The sequence below is a fragment of the Protomyctophum parallelum genome (genome assembly GCF_964188405.1).
Source record: "Protomyctophum parallelum genome assembly, chromosome: 5".
In the NCBI taxonomy this organism is placed as follows: Eukaryota; Metazoa; Chordata; class Actinopteri; order Myctophiformes; family Myctophidae; genus Protomyctophum; species Protomyctophum parallelum.
The window spans coordinates 30,154,269-30,178,912 of NC_139702.1; the positions used below are offsets into that span (position 1 = coordinate 30,154,269).

Sequence of the window (24,644 nt, forward strand, 5' to 3'; positions counted from 1 at the left end):
ACAGTATGATGTAGGGGTCCTTGCTAACCACTGCAATAGGTGTGTGCCGATCAGGTTTATTTGGGGACCGATACCGTGTGTAAGCCGGGTAATGTTCTAATATTTCCAAAATCATGTCAAAACTGTTCCTGTGTGTGGGGGAGGAAGGGGACAATGTTTAGGCCTGTCACAAAAACCACCCCGGTCTTCTGCAGACCGGTCTGGCCACACTGGGTGCGCATTTGCAGAAACCAAAAAGTGGAAGAGCCAATTGGTGTTGGTCAATCACAGGGCACAGACACTGATTGGCTCTTCCACTTTTTGGTTCCTTCCAAACGCCACACAGACATCGTTTGGGGCCTGACTGGTCTGCAGAACACGCGATCGGGATGGTTTAGCAGGCTAAGTTAATTAGAACCCCTATTAAGACCCATTTAAGATGGCAGATAAATTATACAGACGAAAACATAGATACAGCTACAGTGAGAGTAGTGACAAGATAACTAAGAATTCTGATCGAGAAAAACGTCTGAAATCCACGTAACTCGAGAACCGTTTGCCAAAACTTCGCCCCACCAACTTCAAATTCAACACACACGTTCCAACTTTTTCATGTCAAGGACCCCCAAATTGACACTAATTAGCCCCGCGGACCATCCATTTGAGAAGATATGCCAGGGACCCCCATAAGAGAAGGTTTTTACGGCTCTAACAGTGATTCTAAACCCGTTTAATTTTCAAGGACCCCCAGTTTGACATGCATATAAGTCTACAGACTCCCATTTACCGTAATTTATCTTGCATTGTAAAATCAATGTTAATTTAACTCTGAGAGTGTACAATTGGTTCCATTTGTACACTCAGAGTTACAGACCCATAAGGGTCAATTTGGTTCCAAACTATCATTTAGCTGGGGACCTCCATGGACCCCAACTCCCTCAAGGACCCCTGGGGGTCCCCAGACCCCACTTTGGGAACCACCGGTGTAGTATAATCGAGTAGGGCATTAATTTATGAAAAGTTACAATTTGGTGATCAGAGGTTTCTGTCCAACAACGAAGGTTAAGTACCTCTTTATACAAACGGCAGGCCTCAGACAGCAAGACGACAAGTTCCAAGGTTTATGAAACACACATCATTCATGGTGAATGTGTTTGTCTCATATCACTATCAGGTGTCGGTATTCTTCTGGCCAAGGCAGTGGCTATATGTCCTCGGGTGTATAGCACTAGGCCTTCCATTCTCAGCTGCCGAGTATTGGAACAATGCATTTTCACAGTCAGACATGACTGAGGAATGCCAGTCCGCAGAAATATCATAATAATTTGTAATGCATCCTTGTAGGATTCTGTATTTAAGCTCTGCCAACCTTTCAGATCGGTGTCAGACTAGTGTTGCCTCCTGTCCAGAGGCAGCCGGATGCTGTCCATTTCCTTTCTTAATTTTATTGTTTTCATTTTCATATGTTTTGTTTTCATTATCATCTGTACTATCAAATTAATCTACTAAAAAGTATTTAGTAGCAATTGTTCTTTCTCTCAACGTTGGCACGTCTCATAAGCAGGTGAGCAAAAAAACAGTTACAGTATCTACAAAGACCTGGTATGTCTGACGTTAAACAATGTACATTAATGTACATGCATTAGGCTAGTTTGAACTCTGCAGTGCTTGTGCACTTTATTTCTGTTCTGCTGTCTATATTGCTTTTTTCCCTCAGTATTGCATGTAACATATTGTAGTCTGTCTAGTAATGTTGAGATTAAAGTTGTAATCAGTTGGAATAGCTAGGAAAACATCTCTTACATCCCACACTGAAAAGGAATAGGCTAATTGACAATGTTTGAATTGAATTGAATAGCCTATTATTTATACATTTGCTCTGGCTACTGAAAATATAAGTATCACTATTCCAAAACTATTAGTCTCTGGTTGTCTGCTAAAAATCTCTTATCTTCCTTTTGCAGCTCCAGTCATGTCCTCCACCACCACCACCACCACCCTCCTCCTTCGCCTGAGTCTCCTCTTCGCCCTCCTGTCTCACGTCTGCTGCTGGACCAAGCCTTGTCGCATGCAGGGGAGAGGACATGAGTGCGTGGCTGCTCCCTTTGTGCCGGGCTTCAGTCTGGCCGGGGAGGGCTTCGATGTGACCACCCTGCAACGTAAGGCCTCTGTGATCAACATGAGGATCTTCCGTAACTCAGATGGCGCCTGTACTCTCTACTGCAATCCCCTGCAAGGTGGCAAACTACAGAAGGTGATCATATCTTATTTTTTTTAAGATATTTTTTTGCGGCTTACGCCTTTTATTGATTTTTTTTTTAAGGGACAGATAGTAGGCTGACAGGAAACGGGAGAGAGATGGGGGGATGACATGCGGTAAAGGCCGTGTCGGTTTCGGGAGTCGAACCCGCGGCACACCGCGACTGGATCACCAGTCCGGTGCCCAGACCGTTACGCTACGGCCTGGGCTGTGATCATATCTTATTGCTTATATCTTTACGCCCTACTTTTTTTTTAAAGATTTATTTAATGATAATGCAGACAGTCATCATTTAAAACAATGATTTTTTTTTAAACAAGACAAGACAAACTCAAAAAAGAAAACAAAAAAAAAACAGCTAAAACAGACCCCACCCCCCACCCCAACCCCAGAAAGGTAAACTACACAGCTCTCATTATTCTGTATTGTACATAAGTAGCAGATCTACAAGCTTGAAACCCGTCGCAAATCGGCTCGTTTTGAGCTGCTATACTTTTGCTACGTCCATCCATCTATCCATCTTTAACCGCTTATCCGAAGTCGGGTCGCGGGGGCAACAGCTCCACCAGAGAGCTCCAGATCCCCCCCCCCCCAGATCTTCCTCTCTTTTGCTACATTTTAATTTGAATCCTGCAAAGTAACAGTTTTGGACATATGAGGTTTCCATCCTACAGAGACGATATACAACATAAATATTTCTCTTCTCTTAGGTTCCATTGTCTATAGCAGAGTGGTATTCCTTTAAGCGCTGTCCTTTTAATCTCCATGGCAGTAGCCACAACTCAGTCAGGTAAGATGTATCACACGTTTACAATTGTCATCCAACCATTTAAAGTACCTCCTTACCTCTGATTATCTATTATTGTACAGTACTGACTGTTCCTATAGTGTAATGTACTGCATTCTGTTGTATCATCCCGTCTGAACTTATCATGCAATAGAAGAAACAATTTGAGTCGTTTTTCCCCCTTCTTTCCTGCAATTGTCTCAGCTCACTGGTTCAAGCTTACACCAATCATGAGAGTGATGACTGGCATGTACGTACATGTCCTAGTGGGCCTCCTCCACATGTCCTGACCTTACCTATTATATCCTTAATATTATCCCATGATATTATTATTGTATTGCATTATTTGTTTATGGTATATACTTATTTTGTCAGATGGGCTTAGACATTGAGAGGTATTCAGAACTGGAGGTGGGTGGATCACGTTCCAAAGTGGCTCAGTTCGCCATAACCAAGGCCAACGAGGATCGATTCACCTACACCATCCACAAGCTCAGCTGTAGCCAATACAGGTCAGAGGCTATAGAGCTGTTTTTATAAATCAATGTTGAACTTTGGTAGAATCTTTTATACACGTCCGTGACGTGTCGTCATGTAGTATGGTGAAAACAGTTTGCACATAATTGAATGGCAACAGAGATTCGGGACAATACTATATGAAATGGGCACTTTTCCTGCACCTATTTCACCTACTACATCATGGTTGCTCTCTAGAGAGAGTCCACCAAGGATACATGCAGCCAGTTATTTGCTATAGTGTTGGGATCCGTAACCGAAAGGAACCGGATCCAATATTGAGGAACCGGTATCGGTTCCATCACATTTGGAATCGTTTCCGGGACATAGTTTTGTCACACTGTCACACACGCTGGTTATGTGGACTTCACGTCTGCGATATAATTACAATACTGGTGAAACTTTTTTAATTTCAAGGACCACCATAACAGACCTGTTTTAGTTACATATACCTGTAAGGGTCCATTTGGAACCCCCTATAGGAATCGTTAAAGCAAATCCTAAAGGATCCCAACCCTATAGTCATTACTTTAATTATCTAGTTTCAAGTCATTTAAGATTTAAGTCAAGTCATGAGTCCTGATATGTCCTTGTTGTTTTGTTTTGTTTTGTTCCGTTTAGTTACCGTTTGTCGGACAAACCAATACTCGACTCAGATTTTCGAGACAATGTGAACAGTCTTCCCAAGGTGTGCAACTCTTCAACCAAGGCCCTATTCAGACGCATCGTAGAAACATATGGGACACACTACATCCGCCAGGTTAACACATGCCCCCTCTCTCTCTCTCTCTCTCTCTCCCTCTCTCTCTCTCACACATACTTGATTGATTAATTGATTGTTTGTTTGATTGATTTTATTTGGTGATGATGATAAAAAGAGCACAGAGCACTTTCCAACATGCATAAGTCAAAAAGTGTCACCAAGGATTGAAGACACAAGAAAGCCTTTCGGCTTATTTCCATTGTGGTTCTCAACAAAAGAAGGAGAAGAAACACTAAACACTAAACAACATGACAAGACATCACAACAACGATGCATAACTATACAGACAGATGTCAATACAGTACACTACATAACATCCTGAGCTCTTTCTCTTTTTGTTTTGATATTTTTGGGGGCTTTTTGCCTTCATTGATACAGTAGGTTGACAGGAAACGGGGAGAGATGCATCAAAGGTTGTCGGGATCGGGACTCAAACCTGCGACACACTGTCAGGCTGGATTACCAGCCTAGGTGCCTGGACCGCTAGCCCGGCCCGGGCCTTGAGCTCTTTTTAAAAATAAATGTGTAATCAATAGATACTCTTACACACAACACACATCACAGATTTGAATGCTTTTGGAATGATATAGTGTCGATATATGCTTGATACTTTTCAGGTTTACCTTGGGGGACGGTACAGGAGAGTTAGTGCCATACGTACCTGCTTGTCTACCCTCAATGGATTGTCCAGTCCTGAGGTATACCTACCTATACTATAGTACCTAAGATCTTCCTACACACACAAAAAAAACACACGTGCAAAACAAACAAAAGATATATACCATTGTTTCTAAATCTCCAGGTGGAGTCCTGCTTGAGGCTGGGTCTCACCGATGGCTTTGGTATGTACACGTATCCCAGGAGCAAGAGCACCTGTTCCAAGGTCCTCACCAACCGGCATCTCGCCATGTACTACAGCGGCGGCCTGTACCAGAACTTCACGGAGGTGACGGGGGGCCGAGGCTGGACGGGTCAGATGTGCCTCACGCAAAACGACTCGGTCGGCTACAACAAGTGGCTGACCACCCTCCCGGACCACCCCGACGCCATCAAGTACTCCCTGAAGCCGATTTACATGCTGGCGAGGGACACGCATCAGCGCGTGGGGCTGAAGTCCGCCATCCAGCAGTACTTGAACGAGAAGGGCATCAGGCCTCAGTCCAGCTCTCCGTCCTCCTATGACAACAGAGACCCTAACCTGACCTCTGACTGCTGTCCTCTGAATGCCTGGCATGGGACACTGGTTGTGACCATCGTCAGAGCCTATAGGCTGAACGGAGATGTTTGGTCTGAGACTGATGCGTGAGTACAGCCAAGAGCATGAATGAGAAGAGAACACACACACACACACACACACACACACACACACACACACACACACACACACACACACACACACACTCCCAAAATAATTATATGTTATAAGTGGACTCCCCTCCCCCCTTATATAATTTGACCAGTTTTTAAAGCATACTTGGTTGATTACATTTGATGCAGTATTAAACAAGTCTTAAAAGTTCACTGTCATCTGCCAGGGGACAAAAACTCATGTGGGCACCCTGTTTCCCAAACAAATAGTGGGTCATCAATGTTTTCCTCAATTAAAAACATAAATATCAGATCTAGAAGCTCACAATGCGGCACGAAGCTATGCCTTCATGTGAGCTTGTGTATCTGCTATTTTCACTAGTTTTGGGCATGGCAACTATGTTCATGCATTAACTTTTCTGTTTTTGTTTCAGGTACGTTAAGCTATGGTATGGCAATATCCACCGCCAGACTCCGATGGTTGTGTCAGACAATCCCCGCTGGGACGCTTGCTATAACCTGGGAAAGGTAAACAGATGATTGCTAATATGACATGTTAAATCAGAGCTGTTTGTGTGATAATAAATATAGGTATTGTATTTGTTTTACTAAGGTTAGGAATCAGTTTAAGGTTAGTCTTAGGCATACGTTTTACTGAGGTTACGTTTTGGAATAAGGTTCGGTTTAGGCATAGTTTTACTGAGGTTAGGTTTAGGAATAAGGTTAGGTTTAGGCATAGTTTTACTGATGTTACGTTTAGGAATAAGGTTAGGTTTAGGCATAGTTTTACTAAGGTTACGTTTAGGAATAGAGTTAGGTTTAGACCTAGTTTGACTGAGGTTACGTTTAGGAATAGAGTTAGGTTTAGACCTAGTTTGACTGAGGTTACGTTTAGGAATGGTGGCGACCGTTCCGAGTTTTTTTTCAACTTTCAACTGATTGTTTTCAAGGTGGACACATACATCGGACTGAACATGAAGGTGGAGGTGTGGGACGCTGACTATGCTTCGGACGACCTCCTCGGATCGTGTGTGAAGAACGTGAGACAGGGGACCCACATACACACGTGTGCCACAACGTCAGGAGGGCTTGAGTTCATCATCAGGCTCACCTGTGACAATCATCTGACGGGGAACAGGTGTGATCAGTACAAACCGTCGCCAACATGTAGAAACCCAGTTGAAACATTTATTTTGAGAGGAAGAGCAGCTTCAACTCTTGAGAAGAAAACAAAACATTAGGACTGTGTAGAACTACACATATAATTATAGGCCTACGGTATGTGTCTTTGTTCCATTCCACCCTGTAGGAGGTGCAAGCCGACACGCATTGGGGTATTTTTCTGTAGCCAAAATTCTATAAATGCCTTTTACCAATAAAATCCATCTTGACTTCCTGGAGGTGGATTCTTTTTTGTTGCCTTTTAGTGTTTTACACTTGTCCTAATGTTGTAACTGCACTAAATGCTTAACATGTTTACATGTCATGGAAATAAAGGCTTCTGACCAAAAAACCTTGATTGATTGATTGATTGATTGATTGATTGAATACTTTATTGACAGTTTGCAAGACAAGCACAAGGTCTGTTAATAGGATCAAACACTTAAGAAAGCACTATGCCTATGGCTTGTTTCCATTGGGGTCCTTATGTACTCAATTCATTCATTCATCAATTCACCTTTCACTTGCAAACTGTATTGAGCAATGTTTGACTATAGGCTCTCTATCTACACTTTGACTCAAATAGGGCTACTGGGGTTGAGTTGAGCCTACTTATCCACCACCAGAGATTTGCACAAGTTATCATACTATAATTCTAACAATGTCTGTCTGTCTGTCTGTCTGTCTGTCTGTCTGTCTGTGTGTCAGAGCCGTAGTGTCAGAGCCGTAGCTCCTCATTGCCTGCACCAATCGCTCCCACAGGCATTGACCATATGAATATGGAGGGCGTAACGAAGACCTTTTTTTGATTTGACACATTAATGATTATTAATGAATTTATTAGTGAATTAAAAACGCACCGGGCGCAGTACCCCCCATGGCCACATGGCCACAAGCCACCTGTTACCAACTCAGGTTGATAACAGGTACGGTCGCCCCTTTTCCAACTCGCCCCCGCGAAAAGTGAAGGATGGTCGCCCCAAAGCCCCCAAAGTGTGGATATCTCGCCCCAAAGCGTGGATATCTCACCCAGAAATGTGGATATCTCGCCCCATGTTTATTTATTTATATTAGAACATTTAGAACATGCACTCCATGTTTATTTCTTTATATTAGAACATTTAGAATCTGCACTCCATGTTTATTTTACCTTATTTCTTATTTGGGGCAACCGTTCTTCGTGGTTGGGGTGACTGTTCTTCGAGGATTGGGGGGTGAATTGGAATTGGGGCGAGCAGTTTTGTATTCCTCAGGTTCCAGGGGGTTCCCCGGTTCCCAGCCAAATTAGCTACAGTATTAGGCTATATCAAAATTAGTTTTTCCACTTTAACCAGCCATTAAAAAAAAAGAATTTAAACATTTTTGAGAACCACTGATGGCTGCCGCTACAGCTGGTTAGGGTCTTGTAGGCGCCAGGCTCTAGCATGCTTCCTGCACACAGTCAGACAGTGAGGGGTGTAAATATGAAGAAGGCACTAATGAACTGCGGCCCGCTTTGATGTCGTCCTGTTTCCATCCAGAGGTAATGATGTCCTGCCGTTTATGTAGTGAGTAAATAGCCCCCCAAAACTGAACCCCGTCGTGACAACTGGATCCGTTCATCTCGTTGTTTTACAAGCACACTGTGAGTAAATACTATAACCTCACCTCATGGTTCAATCAGTCTCTCTCTCTCTCTCTCACTCACACACACACACACACACACGCAGCATTGCTGTCAGCATTCTCTCTCTCTGTCTCTCACACTCACTCAATTCTAATAAGGGCTTTTTTGGCACGGTGAGATTTGGCATTTACATTGCCAAAGCCTGCAATAAAGGGGGACACAATAACACAACATTATTTATGTAGCCTTTTAATCATTAAAATGGAATAAAGAAATGTGTAGAACTGTTACATTTCAACTTTATAACTAGTTTTCAAAACTATAAGAATGTGCATGCGCGCTCTCTCTCTCTCTCTCTCTCTCCCTCTCTCTAAGGAAAAAGGCAGAATAAAGAAAAGGATGTTTTACAAAACATGAATGTGTTGTATTGGGTGCCAAAAGCATGTATTTTAGTGGAATCTTCTTGAATGGGTAGGATTTTGTTGTCCTGATCTTGAGTCTCTCTCTCTCGATCTCTCGGTCTCTCTCCCCATCTCTCTGCCCCCTCCAACTCCGCCCCCCCCCCCCCACACACACACACACACACACACACACACACACACACGCACACTAACATAGACACGTGCATGTCATTTGGGTTAGCCTACATGCTGGCCGCTGTGTTGTCCGAGTGACAACATTGTGATTTCCGTTAGAAGGAAATGATGAAGGAAACTTTCTGACGCGTCTGGTCTGTCAGGGGACAGGGTCAGACCGAACCGAACCACGTCTGTCTGTCTGTCTCCACTCTTGCTGCGGGACAAGCCGGCGCTTTCATTCTGCCTGCGTGTGTTTCTTTTGGTTTACTTTTTGGTTTACTAAGTTTAAACCGTCCGTTATTCTATTCTCGAACTGATCAACGCGCGGAACTCGAACATTTTGCATGGATTTAGGATTAATCGTTACTGAAATGTCTGAGGATTGGAAATGCAGCTCCACGTATATCTGTTACGCTTTATTATCCTCATCGTCGCAAAAGGTAAGAAGGAAGTGTTGTTAGTTCTAGACACGTTCTGAAAAATGTAAAAGTAAACAGGCTGTTTGTTGAAGGTGGGCGTTTCCTTACAGTAGTTTTAGGCTAGTGTTTCAGTGTTTCTCAAACTTTTTTTTAATAATTTTCAAGCAGCCCCATAAATTAAACCTTATGGTCATTTGATTACATTATACATTCTCAGGGTTACTTTAAGGGTGTAGGAAGGAACGCCCTCGAGGAAACAGGGCTTGTGGTCTCTGGACCCCACTTTAACCACTGGTCCTAGAGATCATCTCATCTCATCATAGGCCTATATGTTATTATTTCTATTTCCATTAACGCAGTAAACGCACTCATGCAAAACTAAACTAAACCATTCAAGTAGGAAAAAAAAAAACACTAAGAAAAAGACTATGGAAAAAAAATCACTAAAAACTGTGGAATGCTGGTAAGACAGTGGGGTAAGCCATATGAAGAGGTGGGTTTTAAGAGCGGTTTTGAAGGTTTGCCTCTTGCCTCAAGTTCAAATTGCCACAGCCCTGGCCTGGGGACGGGGGTGTATGGTGGCAAACAAACCATTATTACCCATTACCTCTGATCCCCGCCCCCTTAGGTAAAACATTGGCCTCATCCGTGCACCTACAAGTTTACAAAACAAAACAGAAAGGTTTATGGAATATGGAAGAATATGTAAATAAAATGGATTGATTGAATACTTTCTTAACAGTTTGCAAAAACAAGGCACAGTGGCACAGATGTATACACAAGTATGCTAAAAGGATAACCCAACATTATGTTTCTGCCCGACAGCAATGATGAAACTACCCCCCTCCCTCTCCCCATCTCAGGTAAAACATTGGCCTCATCATCCGACCCACAGTGCGGTGGCATGGTCCTCTTGGACCCTCGGCCTAGTGGGCACATCAGTCTCACTCTACCAAGGCTGGTAGTGACGTCAAAAGACGACTACACTTTCACATCGTCCTCCACACGCAGCCTAACGGAGGACCCGCTGTGCACCTGGGTGGTCCACGTTCCGCCGACTCAAACGGTACACTTAAAGTGGACAGCGTCGTCATGGGAGGACGGCGTGGACGGCGGCGGCGGTGCTACGCCACGCATCTGGGTGCGCTGTGTTCAGGGGGACCAGGGTGAAGAAGTGGTGGTTCTGGAGGAGACCGGTCAGACCGCTGTGCTGTCTGGCTGTGACGCAAACACTGCCACCCTTACCGGCAGGAGAGAAGGAGGACACCCTTCGACACCACACACTGTTCAGTTGTCCTATTATGGTGAGAATCCATTGATTGAATACTTTATGAATCGGAAATGTAAACGGCGCATGGTGCAGTGCCAGTGAGACATTACAGTTAAAAGGATAACACAGCAGGGGGCACGGTGGCACAGTCGGTAGTGCTGTCGCCTCACAGCTAGAAGGTCCTGGGTTCAATTCCCGCCATGGGCGCTGGGGGCGTGTTCCCTCCTCCACGTCATCAGTGCCCATACCCGAGGTGATTACATGCAGTAATCCTGGTCTCTAAACTACCTCCCCCTGGCCAGCCAGGGCACCTGATTGAGGGGAAAGGAACTGGTCGGAATAACATGTTCCTGCCACGCGCTACGTCCGGCCAGGGAAATTCCCCCCTGTCAGGTGAAAAGAAGCAGCTTGGACTCCTCATGCATAGAATGAGGCATGAGGTCAGTCCGCTGCCCCCCACCCCCCAGGTTGGCAGAGGAAGTGTAGCGCTGGATCCCTCAAGAGGGGTTCTTGTAATTACTTATGGCCTATGTTATGCGATCTTGGATGCAACACGAAAAGTCGTGGCCAATGGTTTTTGTTGTTTACAGTAGAGGGCAAAATGAATGACAGCAATGCTCCACTGTAGTGGTGTGTGGAGGACTTTGATTACATTGGGCGGGGCTGGGTCTGAATGATGGTAAAACTATTGTTCCAGCCACGTTGTTGTTGAGAGCTGTAAATCTGTCAGTAGGCCTAGGAAAACTATTATCACATTGTTTTGGTGCGTGTGTGTGTGAATCTCATGTTGTTTTTTCCACTTTCACCCTCCCTCTATCTGTGTCGTTTGTCCAGTCCAGGAAGTTGTGAGGAATTCCTCGTCACTCCAGTCCTCTGGACGAGAGGAGCATCTCTCCACCACCGCCGCAGTGCCGTCGTCTCAGACAGGAACCGTGTTTACAAGCGTGACGCCCGCTGCTACCCAGCAGGGGCAGGAATCTGGAAGTGGCGCAGCCGAGAGGGCCACGGGTCACCTCTCTCTAGGGCTGCGGTGGAGCTCTGTACCACCGGAGTTCGTCTCTGCTCCCTCCCTCCAGGACCGCGGCCTCGGGCCGCAGCGACCCCCCTCCTCTCCCTGGCCAGGGCTCGCCGTGGCTGGGCCGACTGATAGGGAAACTCCCCCTCTTCCTCAGGAAGAACCAGACAATGGAGCGGATATGTCTGGGGTCGCTCACGTCACTGAGGGCCACGACAGCCGCACACATGTATACTTTCACACACAACGCACAATAACTGCAGCCGCGGCCTCTCGCATACCGAGCACAGCAACGCCCTCTTACATGCCGCACACATCAGACACAGACACACTCTCTCACACACGGAGCTCACATCACACGGTGACCGATGCAGCGGTCGATACCGCCGCAAACGCACGCCCGAACGCTGTCATTCGTACAGGTGAACACAGAGACAAACGTGTGACCACAACACACTCCCCTCGACCTGACCCCGCTGTGGACAGTTTAACCACTTTGCCTGTTCCTTCGTCTCACTCTCATGATCCGTCTCTCCTCCTGAGCTCCGGTCCTCCAGCTGGGCCCGGGGAGACCGACGGCACCCCCCGGATCCCACCCGAGGGTCTCGCCGACGGGCATCCCGCGCAGAGCCAGTCCCCTGCCTGGAGGAGTCGGAGGAGCACAGACGGGCTTCAGCCTGCGATGACTCTGGCAGTCACACCTGACGTCGCCGACGTGTCGCCGAGTGAACCGCGGAGAAGCGACTCAAGCGGCACAGACACTGACATCGGCGTTACGGCCGTGTCCTTTTCTCAGGCGCCACACCGGATTGACCAATCGGCTGCTCCCACAGAGACGGGCACTGTATCTGAGCCCGATGTGGCGGTGTCCTCTCATCAAAATATTAGTCCGGTTGACTCGTCAACTATGCCCGTGGGGCCGGACGTCACGCTGAGTCAAACCGATGGATCTGTGCCTTCTGGCGAATCTGAAAACACAAACGACACACCCCATGTTTCCAACGTACACCCAGTCACTGCACAGAGCCAAACAGACTCTCCACACACCCCATCCCTGTCCTCTCACACGCTCACCCCGCATACACAGACTAGCAGCTCAGTGACGCAAGCAGCGGAAAGGCCGCAACATGCGCACGACAACACGAGAGACCTAAGTGATCAGTTACACACAACTTCAAACATCTTGGACCATAACAAGTCCCTCATCACCTCGCCTTCCTCCACAAGCAGCCATGATAACAACAAAGACTACGCCTGGACTGCAAGTTCCAGAGATACTCCTCCTCCCCCTCCTCTGACCACTCAGGGGGATGTTGTTGTCGCCACAGTGTCTCCAGAACACGAAGCGTCTACCCGAGGGCCGGCGTCAAATGCCGAAGCACCCACGTTCGACTCAACACGTGGGGCACTCTTACCGGAGGTCTCCCATACACACACGACAGTGCCGAACTATTCACCCACTCGTGACGCACCCATCATGTCTTCTCTGCCCTCCGCTACGAGCGGTGGTGATGCGTCCACACAATCATCCGCATCGCCGACCTCCGCAGAGAGGCTCCGCACCACAACCCCGACCCGGGCCGATGGCTCTCTGACCACCGGAACGCCCTTTCTGCACCCTTCCACCTTTTCAACGTCACCCATGCGCCAAAGCTACGATACCCACAAACCTAACAACGCGGCAACAACACGCCTGCCCTCTCCTGTGCCGACACGAAAACACATCACATCTGAACGCAGCACGCTTCCAACACAGACCTCTACTATCCACCCGATGACAACCGCGCATCCGATAGGCAAACAATCGCCCGACTATGTTACCACCACCCACACTGCTCTGTCCTCGCGTGCTCCCCCTGCAACCACGGAGCCTGAGCAACACACTGGAGGACGAGGAGGAGGAGGAGAGACAATAGCCTCTTCACCAGCGACGGAAGAAGTACTCACATTTTAGTTTTTTTTTACTTAACCTATTAAGACCTTCTTGCCAGAAGGAGATGTACAAGCTCGCAGTGCGGCACGAAATGACACGCTGTGAGCTTGTAGATCTGCAAAAACAAATTGATTGCCAACGCTAAAATCTAAAATGACACAGATGCTTTTCTTTTTTTTCATAGCAAACTGTGACCTACGGTCGCAAAAACAAAAAAATACAAAATAAAATAATCTCAAAAGTACAGCACTTGCAGTAAATGTACTTTCCATCACTTGCCCTTGACAGCGCCCTGGAAGTGCCCCAAACACCACCCCGCTCACGGCCGCTGCCACCACCACCAGCAGTCCTCCAGGGCCACCACCCATGTACCCCACCACCACCACCACCACCAGCAGCAGTCCTCCAGGGCCACCCCCACCCATGTACCCCAGCCAGAGGAGTCTTCCAGCAGGCACAACGTCCAAATCTCCTCCCTTGTCACGGGACTGGAGCTCCTCAGTGACCCACATCATGCCAAAGTTCTACATCGTACCAGACCAGCCCGCAGCCCTCAAAGGTATTGTGTGTGTGTGTGTGTGTGTGTGTGTGTGTGTGTGTGTGTGTGTGTGTGTGTGTGTGTGCGCGCGCGCATGTGTGTGTAGGATAGATAGACCATTGATTGTCTCATCTGTCGGGTGGAAAGTGAAACCTCATGTCCAAAAAAAAAAACTGTTCGTTTTCAGGATTCAAATTTAAAAAATGGCAAAAGTAGCAGATCTACAAGCTCAGTTTCGATCTTGTAGATCTGGTGGTACTTTTGGAGGTACTTTTTGATGCGACGCTTGTTGTATGATGAAGTAGGCCGTTTCGAAAAAGAAAAAAAAAGTTGATAAGAGGTTTCTTACGTCTGGATGTAAAGATTTCCAAAGAGGGTGTTCATGTTCTTTTGGAGCAGTTATGTGATCTCATGCTGGTTCTTCTTCCACAGTGGAGACCATTGAGCTGCTCCTGCAGATCCTTGTAGAAGACTCCAACTCTGCGTTCTCTGATGGACTGGAGGAGTACACTACTGTCTGGGTAGGAAAACACACACATTTTAACAATGTATTCATGGAAAAAGAGAAGGGAACCCGCACACTCATATGCTCCAAAAGATAAATGTATTGACGACGTTTCGAGCCAAGGCTCTTCATCTGGTCAAAACTCGTCTCGACTCGACTGGTCGTCAATACATTTAACGATTATTTTGGAGCATATGAGTGTGCGGGTTCCCTTCTCTTTTTCTACGTCACTTTTTGAACCCAGCACCTCCACTAAGTGATGTGCGTATTTTACTATAGTTTCTGAACAATGTATTCATGTCCACATAAAGGAGACCAGAGCATGCAAGGACACATTTAAAGGTGCAGTAAAGTTAGTTACATTCACAGAATCATGGTGTATGTCTTCATGATACACTCAGTACTCTATGGGTTGAAGTATTTTATTTATTTATACGTTTATTTGCGAGGGACAGCGCATATTAATGAACACAACACAATCAATGCTTTTTTGAGCATCCCAAGTTGTTGAAACCCTCAAACAACCAGTGATGTTGTTGCGCCTCTTGTCCACTAGGTGGAGTCCTATCTACAGAGTGCCTCTGGTTACAGCAGGATGCTGGGGGTGTGGAACAGGTGAGGTGCTGGTGTTTGGCCCAGGTGGGCGTGGGTTTGAAGTTAAGTTTTTACAGGCATAGTTTCTGTGAGGAGATGTTTGAATGTCTGCAAACAAACTGCTATTTCCAAGTAGACTGTTAACAAAGTGTCCAGATCTTGAGCTATAATGTTCTAGTTTGTCAACCTGAGGAATACTCAAGAGTGTCATATGTACTTGTCCTGTTCTTCCAGAAATAATGTTATAATGATTAATACTGCTCCAATGAGGGCCTTTCTGTGTGGAGTTTGCATGTTCTCACCCGCTTCGAACAGTCGAAGCGGGTGCTGATGGAGGGGAAAGGAACTGGTTGGAATAACGTGTTCCTTCCACGTGCTACGTCCGGCCGGGAAAACTCTCCCCTGTCAGGTGAAAAGAAGCAGCTTGGACTCCTCATGCATAGATGGAGGCATGAGGTCAGTCCGCTGCCCCCCCATGTTGACAGAGGAAGTATAGCGCCCAGGATTACATTAGATAATTGACACTGGGTGAAAAAATGGGTTACAAAATTGTGGGATAAAAAATAAAAAGATACTGTCTACCCGGAAATAACCTTTTGGTTGTGGTGATGTCATGATGATGTTTTGATCTATAGAAGATAGTGGTACATTAATTGTGACCTGCTCAAATTAACACTGTGGTACATTTCGACTCATTAGAACGATAACCTACCTCAAACCTTAACCTAACCATAACTGCAAGCACGGAGCACAGTGCATGTTCGCCAACCTTAATCCGATCGTTGTTTCCGCATGTCGGTCCTATGATGTGTCGGATAAGCGTGCGCAACCCGGTACGGAAAGTACTGACCTATTGTTGCAATTTGCAAATGTCGATTATTTCCTTTGATTTTGATTTGTTAGATTTTTCATGATTTTACCAACCACACTATTACGGACAGCGCGCCGTGATGCATCGTGTTGTAAGCTTATAGATCTGCTATTTCACGATTTCATCTCTGTCGGGTGGAAACCTAATCCAAAACTGTTACTTTTCAGGATTCAAATTCAGAAGCATAAAAAGTATCAGATCTAAAAGCTCACACGCTGCGTCTCGAGCTTGCAGATCTGCTACTTTTGATGCTCTTGTGAAACACTGTAGTTAGTGTAGTATGATCAAGTAGGGTGTTCATTTAAATAATAAAAAAGGTTAAAATATATATATAGGTTATAATATATAAGAGGTTTCTGCCCAACAGTCTTCTTCTTCTTTTTTTCATTTTGAATGATCTGTTATCAATTAAACTGATAGGTTAAATTAACCCTTTACTGCTGTGCTGCTGTGATGTTGTCAGTGGGCTGGCGGTGCAGAGCCTGGTGGAGTTTAGGACCAGGGGGGCTCTGGACTGGCTGGGCATGGAGGAAGGCCCCGCCTCCCTGCTGGAGCGCACCGGGCTGACCCAGGCCGTACGCCAGGGGCGGGGCTTCAGAGGGTCAAGGGTCACCAACATTACAGTGGGAGGTGAGTCTAAGGGGGGTTGGCATAGGTATGCGCGTGACATCATCATCATACCCGAAGTTATGCAGGAACACCTACACCGAGTGGCAAAAAACTACTTCATGGACTTGACAGCCCATTCATCCAAACACAAAAGTCCGATCTGATTGCATTAAACAACGTTAAACGACGTTACACTCACTTTGCTACTCACTTTGCCACCTGATTTGCAAATCATTTTATGCATGCGCGTACCCTCTAAAGGCTAGATGGCTGCTGGCCAATGGAGAGCGACGTGGCGGCCATCTTGCTACAGGTAGCTCGCCCACTCATAACATTGTGTCTATGGGGCATGCAGTTTGTGGTTGAGCCACTCATAACATTGTGTCTATGGGGCATGCACTTTGTGGTTGAGCCTCATGACATTGTGTCTATGGGGCATGCACTTTGTGGTTGAGCCTCATGACATTGTGTCTATGGGGCATGCACTTTGTGGTTGAAACCCACTCATAACATTGTGTCTATGGGGCATGCACTTTGTGGTTGAGCCACTCATAACATTGTGTCTATGGGGCGTGCAGTTTGTGGTTGAGCCACTCATAACATTGTGTCTATGGGGCATGCACTTTGTGGTTGAGCCACTCATAACATTGTGTCTATGGGGCATGCACTTTGTGGTTGAGCCTCATGACATTGTGTCTATGGGGCATGCACTTTGTGGTTGAGCCTCATGACATTGTGTCCATGGGGCATGCACTTTGTGGTTGAAACCCACTCATAACATTGTGTCTATGGGGCATGCACTTTGTGGTTGAGCCACTCATAACATTGTGTCTATGGGGCGTGCAGTTTGTGGTTGAGCCACTCATAACATTGTGTCTATGGGGCATGCACTTTGTGGTTGAGCCACTCATAACATTGTGTCTATGGGGCATGCACTTTGTGGTTGAGCCTCATGACATTGTGTCTATGGGGCATGCACTTTGTGGTTGAGCCAGATTCATTCATACTTTGTCGTGTGACGACATCGCGTAACACTGCTTTCACATTCACGCTGTGCTACTTACTTGTGGTTGAGCCACTCATAACATTGTGTCTATGGGGCATGCACTTTGTGGTTGAGCCTCATGAAATTGTGTCTATGGGGCATGTAGTTTGTGGTTGAGCCACTCATAACATTGTGTCCATGGGGCATGCACTTTGTGGTTGAAACCCACTCATAACATTGTGTCTATGGGGCATGCACTTTGTGGTTGAGCCACTCATAACATTGTGTCTATGGGGCGTGCAGTTTGTGGTTGAGCCACTCATAACATTGTGTCTATGGGGCATGCACTTTGTGGTTGAGCCACTCATAACATTGTGTCTATGGGGCATGCACTTTGTGGTTGAGCCACTCATAACATTGTGTCTATGGGGCGTGCAGTTTGTGGTTGAGCCACTCATAACATTGTGTCTATGGGGCATGCACTTTGTGGTTGAGCCACTCATAACATTGTGTCTATGGGGCATGCACTTTGTGGTTGAGCCAGATTCATTCATACTTTGTCGTGTGACGACATCGCGTAACACTGCTTTCACATTCACGCTGTGCTACTTGCTAATGTGCACATTTGTGAATCAAATTGGTCCTCCTTATTCACCTACTGTAAATTCTGTGCATCTTAGAATGAATATCATACTTTAACATTGAGTTAAATCAACAGAGCACTGCTTTCACTTGTACTGTACATTGTCCTTGCACACCTGATAATTAACTTAAATGAAATTAACATTTCATTTAATTGTGGGAAGCCAAAATCGTGATGACAATTAAAATTTGATTAATTGTGTAGCCCTGTACCATGATGAACCATGATGACACACATCTGTAAATATAGTTTTAGAAACAATTTGTGCCTGTATCTCTCACACACACACACACACACACACACACACACACACACACACACACACACACACACGTCTTTGTGTCCCCTCCAGGTCTGCAGGGCGGTGTGTGTGACTGGCTGCTGCAGTGCCCAGCGGGCTACCAGTGTTTGTCTCAGCCTGGCACTGCCAACCACGGCTGCTCGTCTGTCTGCCACTCTACGGACTACTGTCACCACCATGGCATCTGTACCCACCACCCACAGCAGCTGCCAGTCTGCCGGTGAGCGCACGCACGCACGTACGCACGTACGCACTCATTGTTGCTTGATGAAAACGGTTCAGAAGTCTGGCGTTCTTTACTCCTCTTACTCGTCTGTGTGTGTGTGTGTGTGTGTGTGTGTGTGTGTGTGTGTGTGTGTGTGTGTGTGTGTGTGTGTGTGTGTGTGTGTGTGTGCGATAATTGCATAGGCTTGTAGAGCTTTACCAGATGTACAAGCTCATAATGCGTGACACGTGAGCTTGTAGATCAGCTATTTTAGGCTTTAGGATTATGGCTCAAAATGTTTTGTTTTTTGTTTTTTTGTGTGCTGCAACCATTCCAAGGAACAGCAATGTCCGTGTGTTCACCTATGTGTCCGTGTGACGTTAATGAGCACCAGTATGACTATGAGTACTAGTAGGGGCGCTGTTGTGCCAGAAACAGAGAGAGAGAGAGAGTGCTGCACTGTTGCCTGCTAATGGGAGAGAGAGAGGGGGGGGGGGGGAGTTGCACCACTCAGTTCACACAGGTGTGATTTTTTACAAATGGCATTCATAAAATCAGCGACCTAAAAATGTTTTGTGTCCTCCAGTATTGTAATACAGGCATGCATTCAAGTTTTCATTCGCCACGACTGAATTTGCATTCCATAGAAGCCCGCTTATGGAAGCTTGTTGCGCATCGGAAATAGCGGTCCGGCTGTAAAGTTTTAAGTGGTCTAAGCAATAGCAATAATTATGTTCAGAAGCATCTTCCACACAATCCAAATAGTCTCGGTCATTTCATAAAAAAGCCAACGGTTAAAGCCTCAGTCTGTGATATCTTCACCTGGATGGCAGTATGTAGAACAGCAGGAACAAATGATTACTAACAAAGTCTCGTAATTTTACATATTGTGTTAATTGTTTAGGAAACAAAAAATCACACCATTAGGACCTGTTCATACAACATTTTCACTCGTGTGTGTGTGTGTGTGTGTGTGTGTGTGTCAGCTGTCTTGTAGGAGATGACTTCTGGTTTGTGGGTCAGAGGTGTGACATGAGGATGACCCGGGCACGCCTGGCAGGGACATGCTTTGCCATCCTGATCACCATGGTGACGCTGATTGGCCTCCTGGCACTGGTGGCCGTGCGGCGCTACCGGGCCATCCTGATCCAGGCCAAAGTGGACCAGACTCGGAGCAGGTAAACATACACACACGCACGCACACACACACGCACACACACACACACACACACACACACATGCGCGAAGAACATGTACACGCTGTTGTTGTGTGGATTGGGGTGAGTGAATGAGATTCACGTTTAGGTTAGGTTTAGGCATAGTTTTTCTTTTCTTTTTTTAGATTTATTTTTGTTGCTTTTGTGCATTTATTGATAGTCACAGTGAAGACGGACAGGAAAGAGGGAGAGAGAGAACGGGAGAGACATGCAGCAAAGGTCGTCATGAGCGGGACTCGAACACACGACGCACCGCCAGGCCAGAGCCTATATATGTGGCATGCGCCTGGACCACTAGGCCAGCGGGCGCAGGTTTAGGCATAGTTTTGCTGAGTTTGCTTTTCGGAATACCTTGTGGCGAGAATGTTTTTGTATTCATTATCTTAAATCTATGAAATATAATGCTCTATATCACTCATTCTCAAAGTGAGGTCCAGGGACCGTATGGGTTATTTTGGGGGGGGTCCAAATGGACCCTTACAGGTCTGTAACTCTATACGCTCTCAGAATTATGGAGGATCCTTGAAATTAAATGATGTGAGAAGCACTGCTCGGAATGACTGATAATGCAACCAGTCTCATCTTCCTACTGACCACAATGTGTTGATCATTAATTGACCTTCTTTTGACCACCAAATTGCACCGTGTGTCAGACACTGAGTTATAGATCTAATAAATTAGTTTCCAATGCCTTTTTGTTGTGGTTTTACGATCACATGGTATGATATGATACAGCCTCCTTTACAATAGTGACTGACAGCCAGACCGCTGAAAGTTGATAGCCTGGGTTCCGGCCTGAATTGCTGCTGTTCCGTGAATCTGAATTGTCACTGCTAATACTGCAAAACAGATTCACGGAACTGCAGCGATCCAGGCTGGAACCCAGGCTAGAATGTTGAGGAGAATTGCATTCTCCACTAGGTGTCACTGTCTGACTACTGAATCATACTGGTTACTTTCTGGGAATCGCCCAAAATAATATTATTTGAACTTGGGACCCTGACCCTGATTTTAGGAGTTGAGGCATTACATTTAGTTTGAAAATGTAGGAAATAGCTGATCTACAGCTCGCAATGCCTTGCAACTTCGCAAGAGACTCACAAGTGCGTTGTGAGCTTGTAAATCGTCTGTCTTAGTGTCTTCAAAATGTCACCGGTATATTTACGTTACGTTGTTACGTTGCCAGTGCAGTGGTTGAGGGTTGAAACACTCTTAAGAAGGTTGGAGCCCACCTTATGACCTCTCTTCCAGGCCAAGGCTTCATCCATTGGAATGGATTATAATCGCATCTTTGATGTATTTACAAACGGTGTGCACTTAAGCCTCTCCAGCTGATCCAAAATGCCGCAGCTCGCTTGGTCTTCAACCAGCCAAAATTCTCACATGTCTCCCCCCTGCTCCGCTCCCTCCACTGGCTCCCGGTCGCTGCCCGCACAGAATACAAAACTCTGATGCTGGCATTCAAGGCAACCAAAGGTATGGCTCCCCCATATCTTGCAAGTATGATTGAACCCTACAAACCCTCCCGCGCACTCAGATCAGCAGGGAAGCTGGAAGTACCCTCACTAAAAACGCCGGGACAGCGCTCCACACGTCCCAAACTCTTCTCCCTTCTGGCTCCAAAACTGTGGAATGCACTTCCCATTGCAGTCAGAACTGCAGCATCACTCCCAATCTTCCGCCGTAGTCTGAAAACCCACCTTTTTAGACTCCATCATGGCCCATAGCACTTACCCTACCCCCTTAGATAGCATTTCTGTAGACTTAGATAGCATCTGATACAGACTTATAGCATGTTATGTAGACGGCACTATAATTGCATTGTATATAGTCATAGCACGCCATAGTACATATGTATAGCATAGTAGTATATATATATAGTTTATATGTATAGTCTCATAATATAGATATTCCACTGTTACTTTCTTAGCTTACGCATGTTTTATGATAAATGCTTTTGTGATGTATTCCCATGCTTTTGTTCTTGATTATTGTAAGTCGCTCTGGATTAAGAGCGTCTGCTAAATGCCTAAATTGTAAATTGTAAATTGGTATTGGACAATTTGGCTAATGGTTTGTTTTTATGGTGTAGTGTTTGTTGATTACTTTTGATGCAGTAATGGTTTTAATTTTCTTTGCTTTTTTTAGGTATTAAAAAGGTCTTAAAAGTCCTTCAATTGTCACTTTACTGTCATCTGGAGACACTGCTGTAAAAATATTTTATCCGATTTATCTGAGAAATTGATTTATCTGATAAATCCAATTTATCTGATAAATCCGACTTATCCAATATCTACTCTTACACAGGGATTGTACTAAATAAATACAATTGGGTTTTTTTTCTTCAAAAAATATACTATGCAATGTCGCTGTCTTTGTCAGTGTCTTTATGACAAAACGTTGTGTTTTGTAAATCAACGCCCTCTTATGCTGTTCTGCTGTGTGTATGTGTGTGTGTGTGTGTGTGTGTGTGCACGCGTGCTTTGTGTGCGTGAAGCTACCGCAGGTTCAATCATTTTGACGAGCTGTCAGGAAGGTTCTGGCTGCGCTCGTGGGCGGGGTCCGCAGCGGACTCTCTGGATAACCACGGCTTCACGCGCTCCGACGAGTTACTACACCTGCGGGCGCTCGACCGCACCTGCTGTTACCACGACGACACGCTGTCGCTGGCTTCCACCTGCCCGAGCAACGGAACACACCTCAACACAGTGTACCCGCACAGGTACGCATGCACACACACACACACACACACACGCATGGTTGGATGATTGCCATGACATTTTGCTGTATTTGTGAGGACCTCATCGTTTTAACCCCAAAAATAGCAGCTCACGACCTAGTAGATCGGTACGACACCAGCATGCAACTTGTTACAAATCGGCATTAACCCATAGCCACTGAACTTACCCTGTAAATGTCTGATCCTAACACTAAACCCAACCTCAATCTTTTCCTGATTGTAAACCTATCTCTAAAAATCTTATTTTTCAATTCATGAATCAACCATTTATCTTGTGAGAACCAGGAAGATTTTCCTCACAATTTCTACACACACACACACCCTGACGTTGTGGTGTCCTGTCCACCAGCTCCCAGTACGTGTGGAGAGGCAGTGAGATGAGCATGGGGGAATGTGTTCTGGACTCTGGGAAGGCCAGTGACCTGTCGGTGTGTAGCCTGGCAGTCGAGCCCATCCACTGGACTCCGTTCCCACTGCTGCAACAGCTGGCCTCACAAAGCAGGACAGTGAGGACACCCACACTAAATAGACAGGTAAGAAAGTTACTATGTTTACCCAGGGTAACTGGACTAAGCTCAAGAACTTGTTTACAGCCAGGCCCTGCTCATAGAAAATTTCATAGTAGGGGTTCAATGCCTTGTCCAAGGGCACTTCAACGGTGGTAATTTTAACGTGCCGGTCCGGGGATACGAACTAGCGACCTTCCGATATCAAGACCGCTCCGCAAACCGTTCGGCCACCGCTGCCCCAGGTTAGACCAGTTGTTTCTAAAATGTCAAGGACCCCCAAATGATAGTCTTGTGTTGCCAAACAACTATTCCACCATCTCTGAATGCTATGCGTGTGTGGAACTACACCTCCCGAACGGAAGACTTAATTTCCGTTCACGCAAATATATTTTAATATCGTTTTTTTCTTTTTCATTTCTACTAAGCAGAAAGCTATATGCTTTATTGATTTTCATTTCTATTAGGATAAATAAATGGGGAGGAGGCTTCACATCCGCTTTATATTTTTCTCGTGATCAGAGCTTCAGTGCTCCAGACTGTATGACCGAACTATTTGAAAATTTGTGAGGCAATAGTTATGTTGTTCTTCGTGAATTAACGGCCTAGTTGATCATACTACAGCGGCACGCTATAGTATCCAAAATAGCAGATCTACAATGAGCTTGTGGATCTGCTACACATTTTGGTTTAGAGCAGTGGCACACAGTCTCCAATGAACAGCTGTGTGTGTCTGTCTGTCTGTCTGTCCGTCCGTACAGTATATCCGTTTGAGTACGGAATGTCTGTCTGCGTAGGACCTATTGACCTTGAGCTGCTTAAGTCAACAACTGTGCTTGGCTCCAAGGCGCTCCAAGGCACCACACACACTATAATAACGCAGTATTAATAAGTAACACACAGTCACTATGTTACTACACATAGTAACTATAACAATAATAGTATAGTTCCACCGCTCAGTTTGCACAGGTGTGATACAAAATACAGAATTTGATGCTATATTGACTAATTTCGCTGGGGACCCCTGTAACCCCCTGAAGGAGCACTGGGGGTCCTTGGACCACACTTTGACAACCACAGAGACAGACAGACAGACATACAGCTGTGTGTGCTTGAGAGAGAAAACGTGTGACTATGTGTTGTTCTCCATCCATCCAGGTGAGGGCACCTCCAAGACCACGGTCATACTGTGAAGGCATGGAGCTGGTAGACCTGGGAAAGAGCTGGACAGCTTAACACACACACACACACACACACACACAGACTCTTAAAATCTTTGATGTTGCTTCTTTAGCATTCTGGAGCTCAAATGTCCTCATGTTTTGTTTTGTTGAT

At 45.8% G+C, this 24,644-nt stretch overlaps 2 protein-coding genes across 3 annotated transcripts; both read left to right on the forward strand.

Annotated features, from left to right (window-relative positions):
- Positions 1 to 1,951: 1,951 nt before the first annotated feature.
- On the forward strand, positions 1,952 to 8,322 carry LOC310858314 (perforin-1-like; the record flags this gene model as incomplete). Its single annotated transcript, XM_083764421.1, has 8 exons — positions 1,952 to 2,233; positions 3,402 to 3,538; positions 4,164 to 4,302; positions 4,923 to 5,003; positions 5,108 to 5,607; positions 6,048 to 6,141; positions 6,564 to 6,751; positions 8,295 to 8,322. 8 exons carry the CDS (start codon positions 1,952 to 1,954, stop codon positions 8,320 to 8,322), a joined length of 1,449 nt encoding a protein of 482 aa, XP_083620547.1.
- Positions 8,323 to 9,044: 722 nt separating this feature from the next.
- On the forward strand, positions 9,045 to 24,644 carry LOC310859413 (uncharacterized protein). Of its 2 annotated transcripts, XM_083765947.1 has the most exons (13): positions 9,045 to 9,398; positions 10,241 to 10,681; positions 11,482 to 13,601; positions 13,884 to 13,926; positions 13,972 to 14,154; positions 14,566 to 14,654; positions 15,195 to 15,253; positions 16,567 to 16,733; positions 18,693 to 18,861; positions 19,833 to 20,024; positions 22,561 to 22,785; positions 23,153 to 23,336; positions 24,468 to 24,644. In XM_083765947.1, the coding sequence occupies exons 1-13, from the start codon at positions 9,347 to 9,349 to the stop codon at positions 24,543 to 24,545; spliced, it is 4,002 nt and encodes a 1,333-aa protein (XP_083622073.1). In that variant the 5' UTR covers positions 9,045 to 9,346; the 3' UTR covers positions 24,546 to 24,644. The 2 variants fall into 2 exon arrangements, with proteins under 2 accessions (XP_083622073.1, XP_083622072.1); XM_083765946.1 differs by having other exon boundaries at positions 13,884 to 14,154.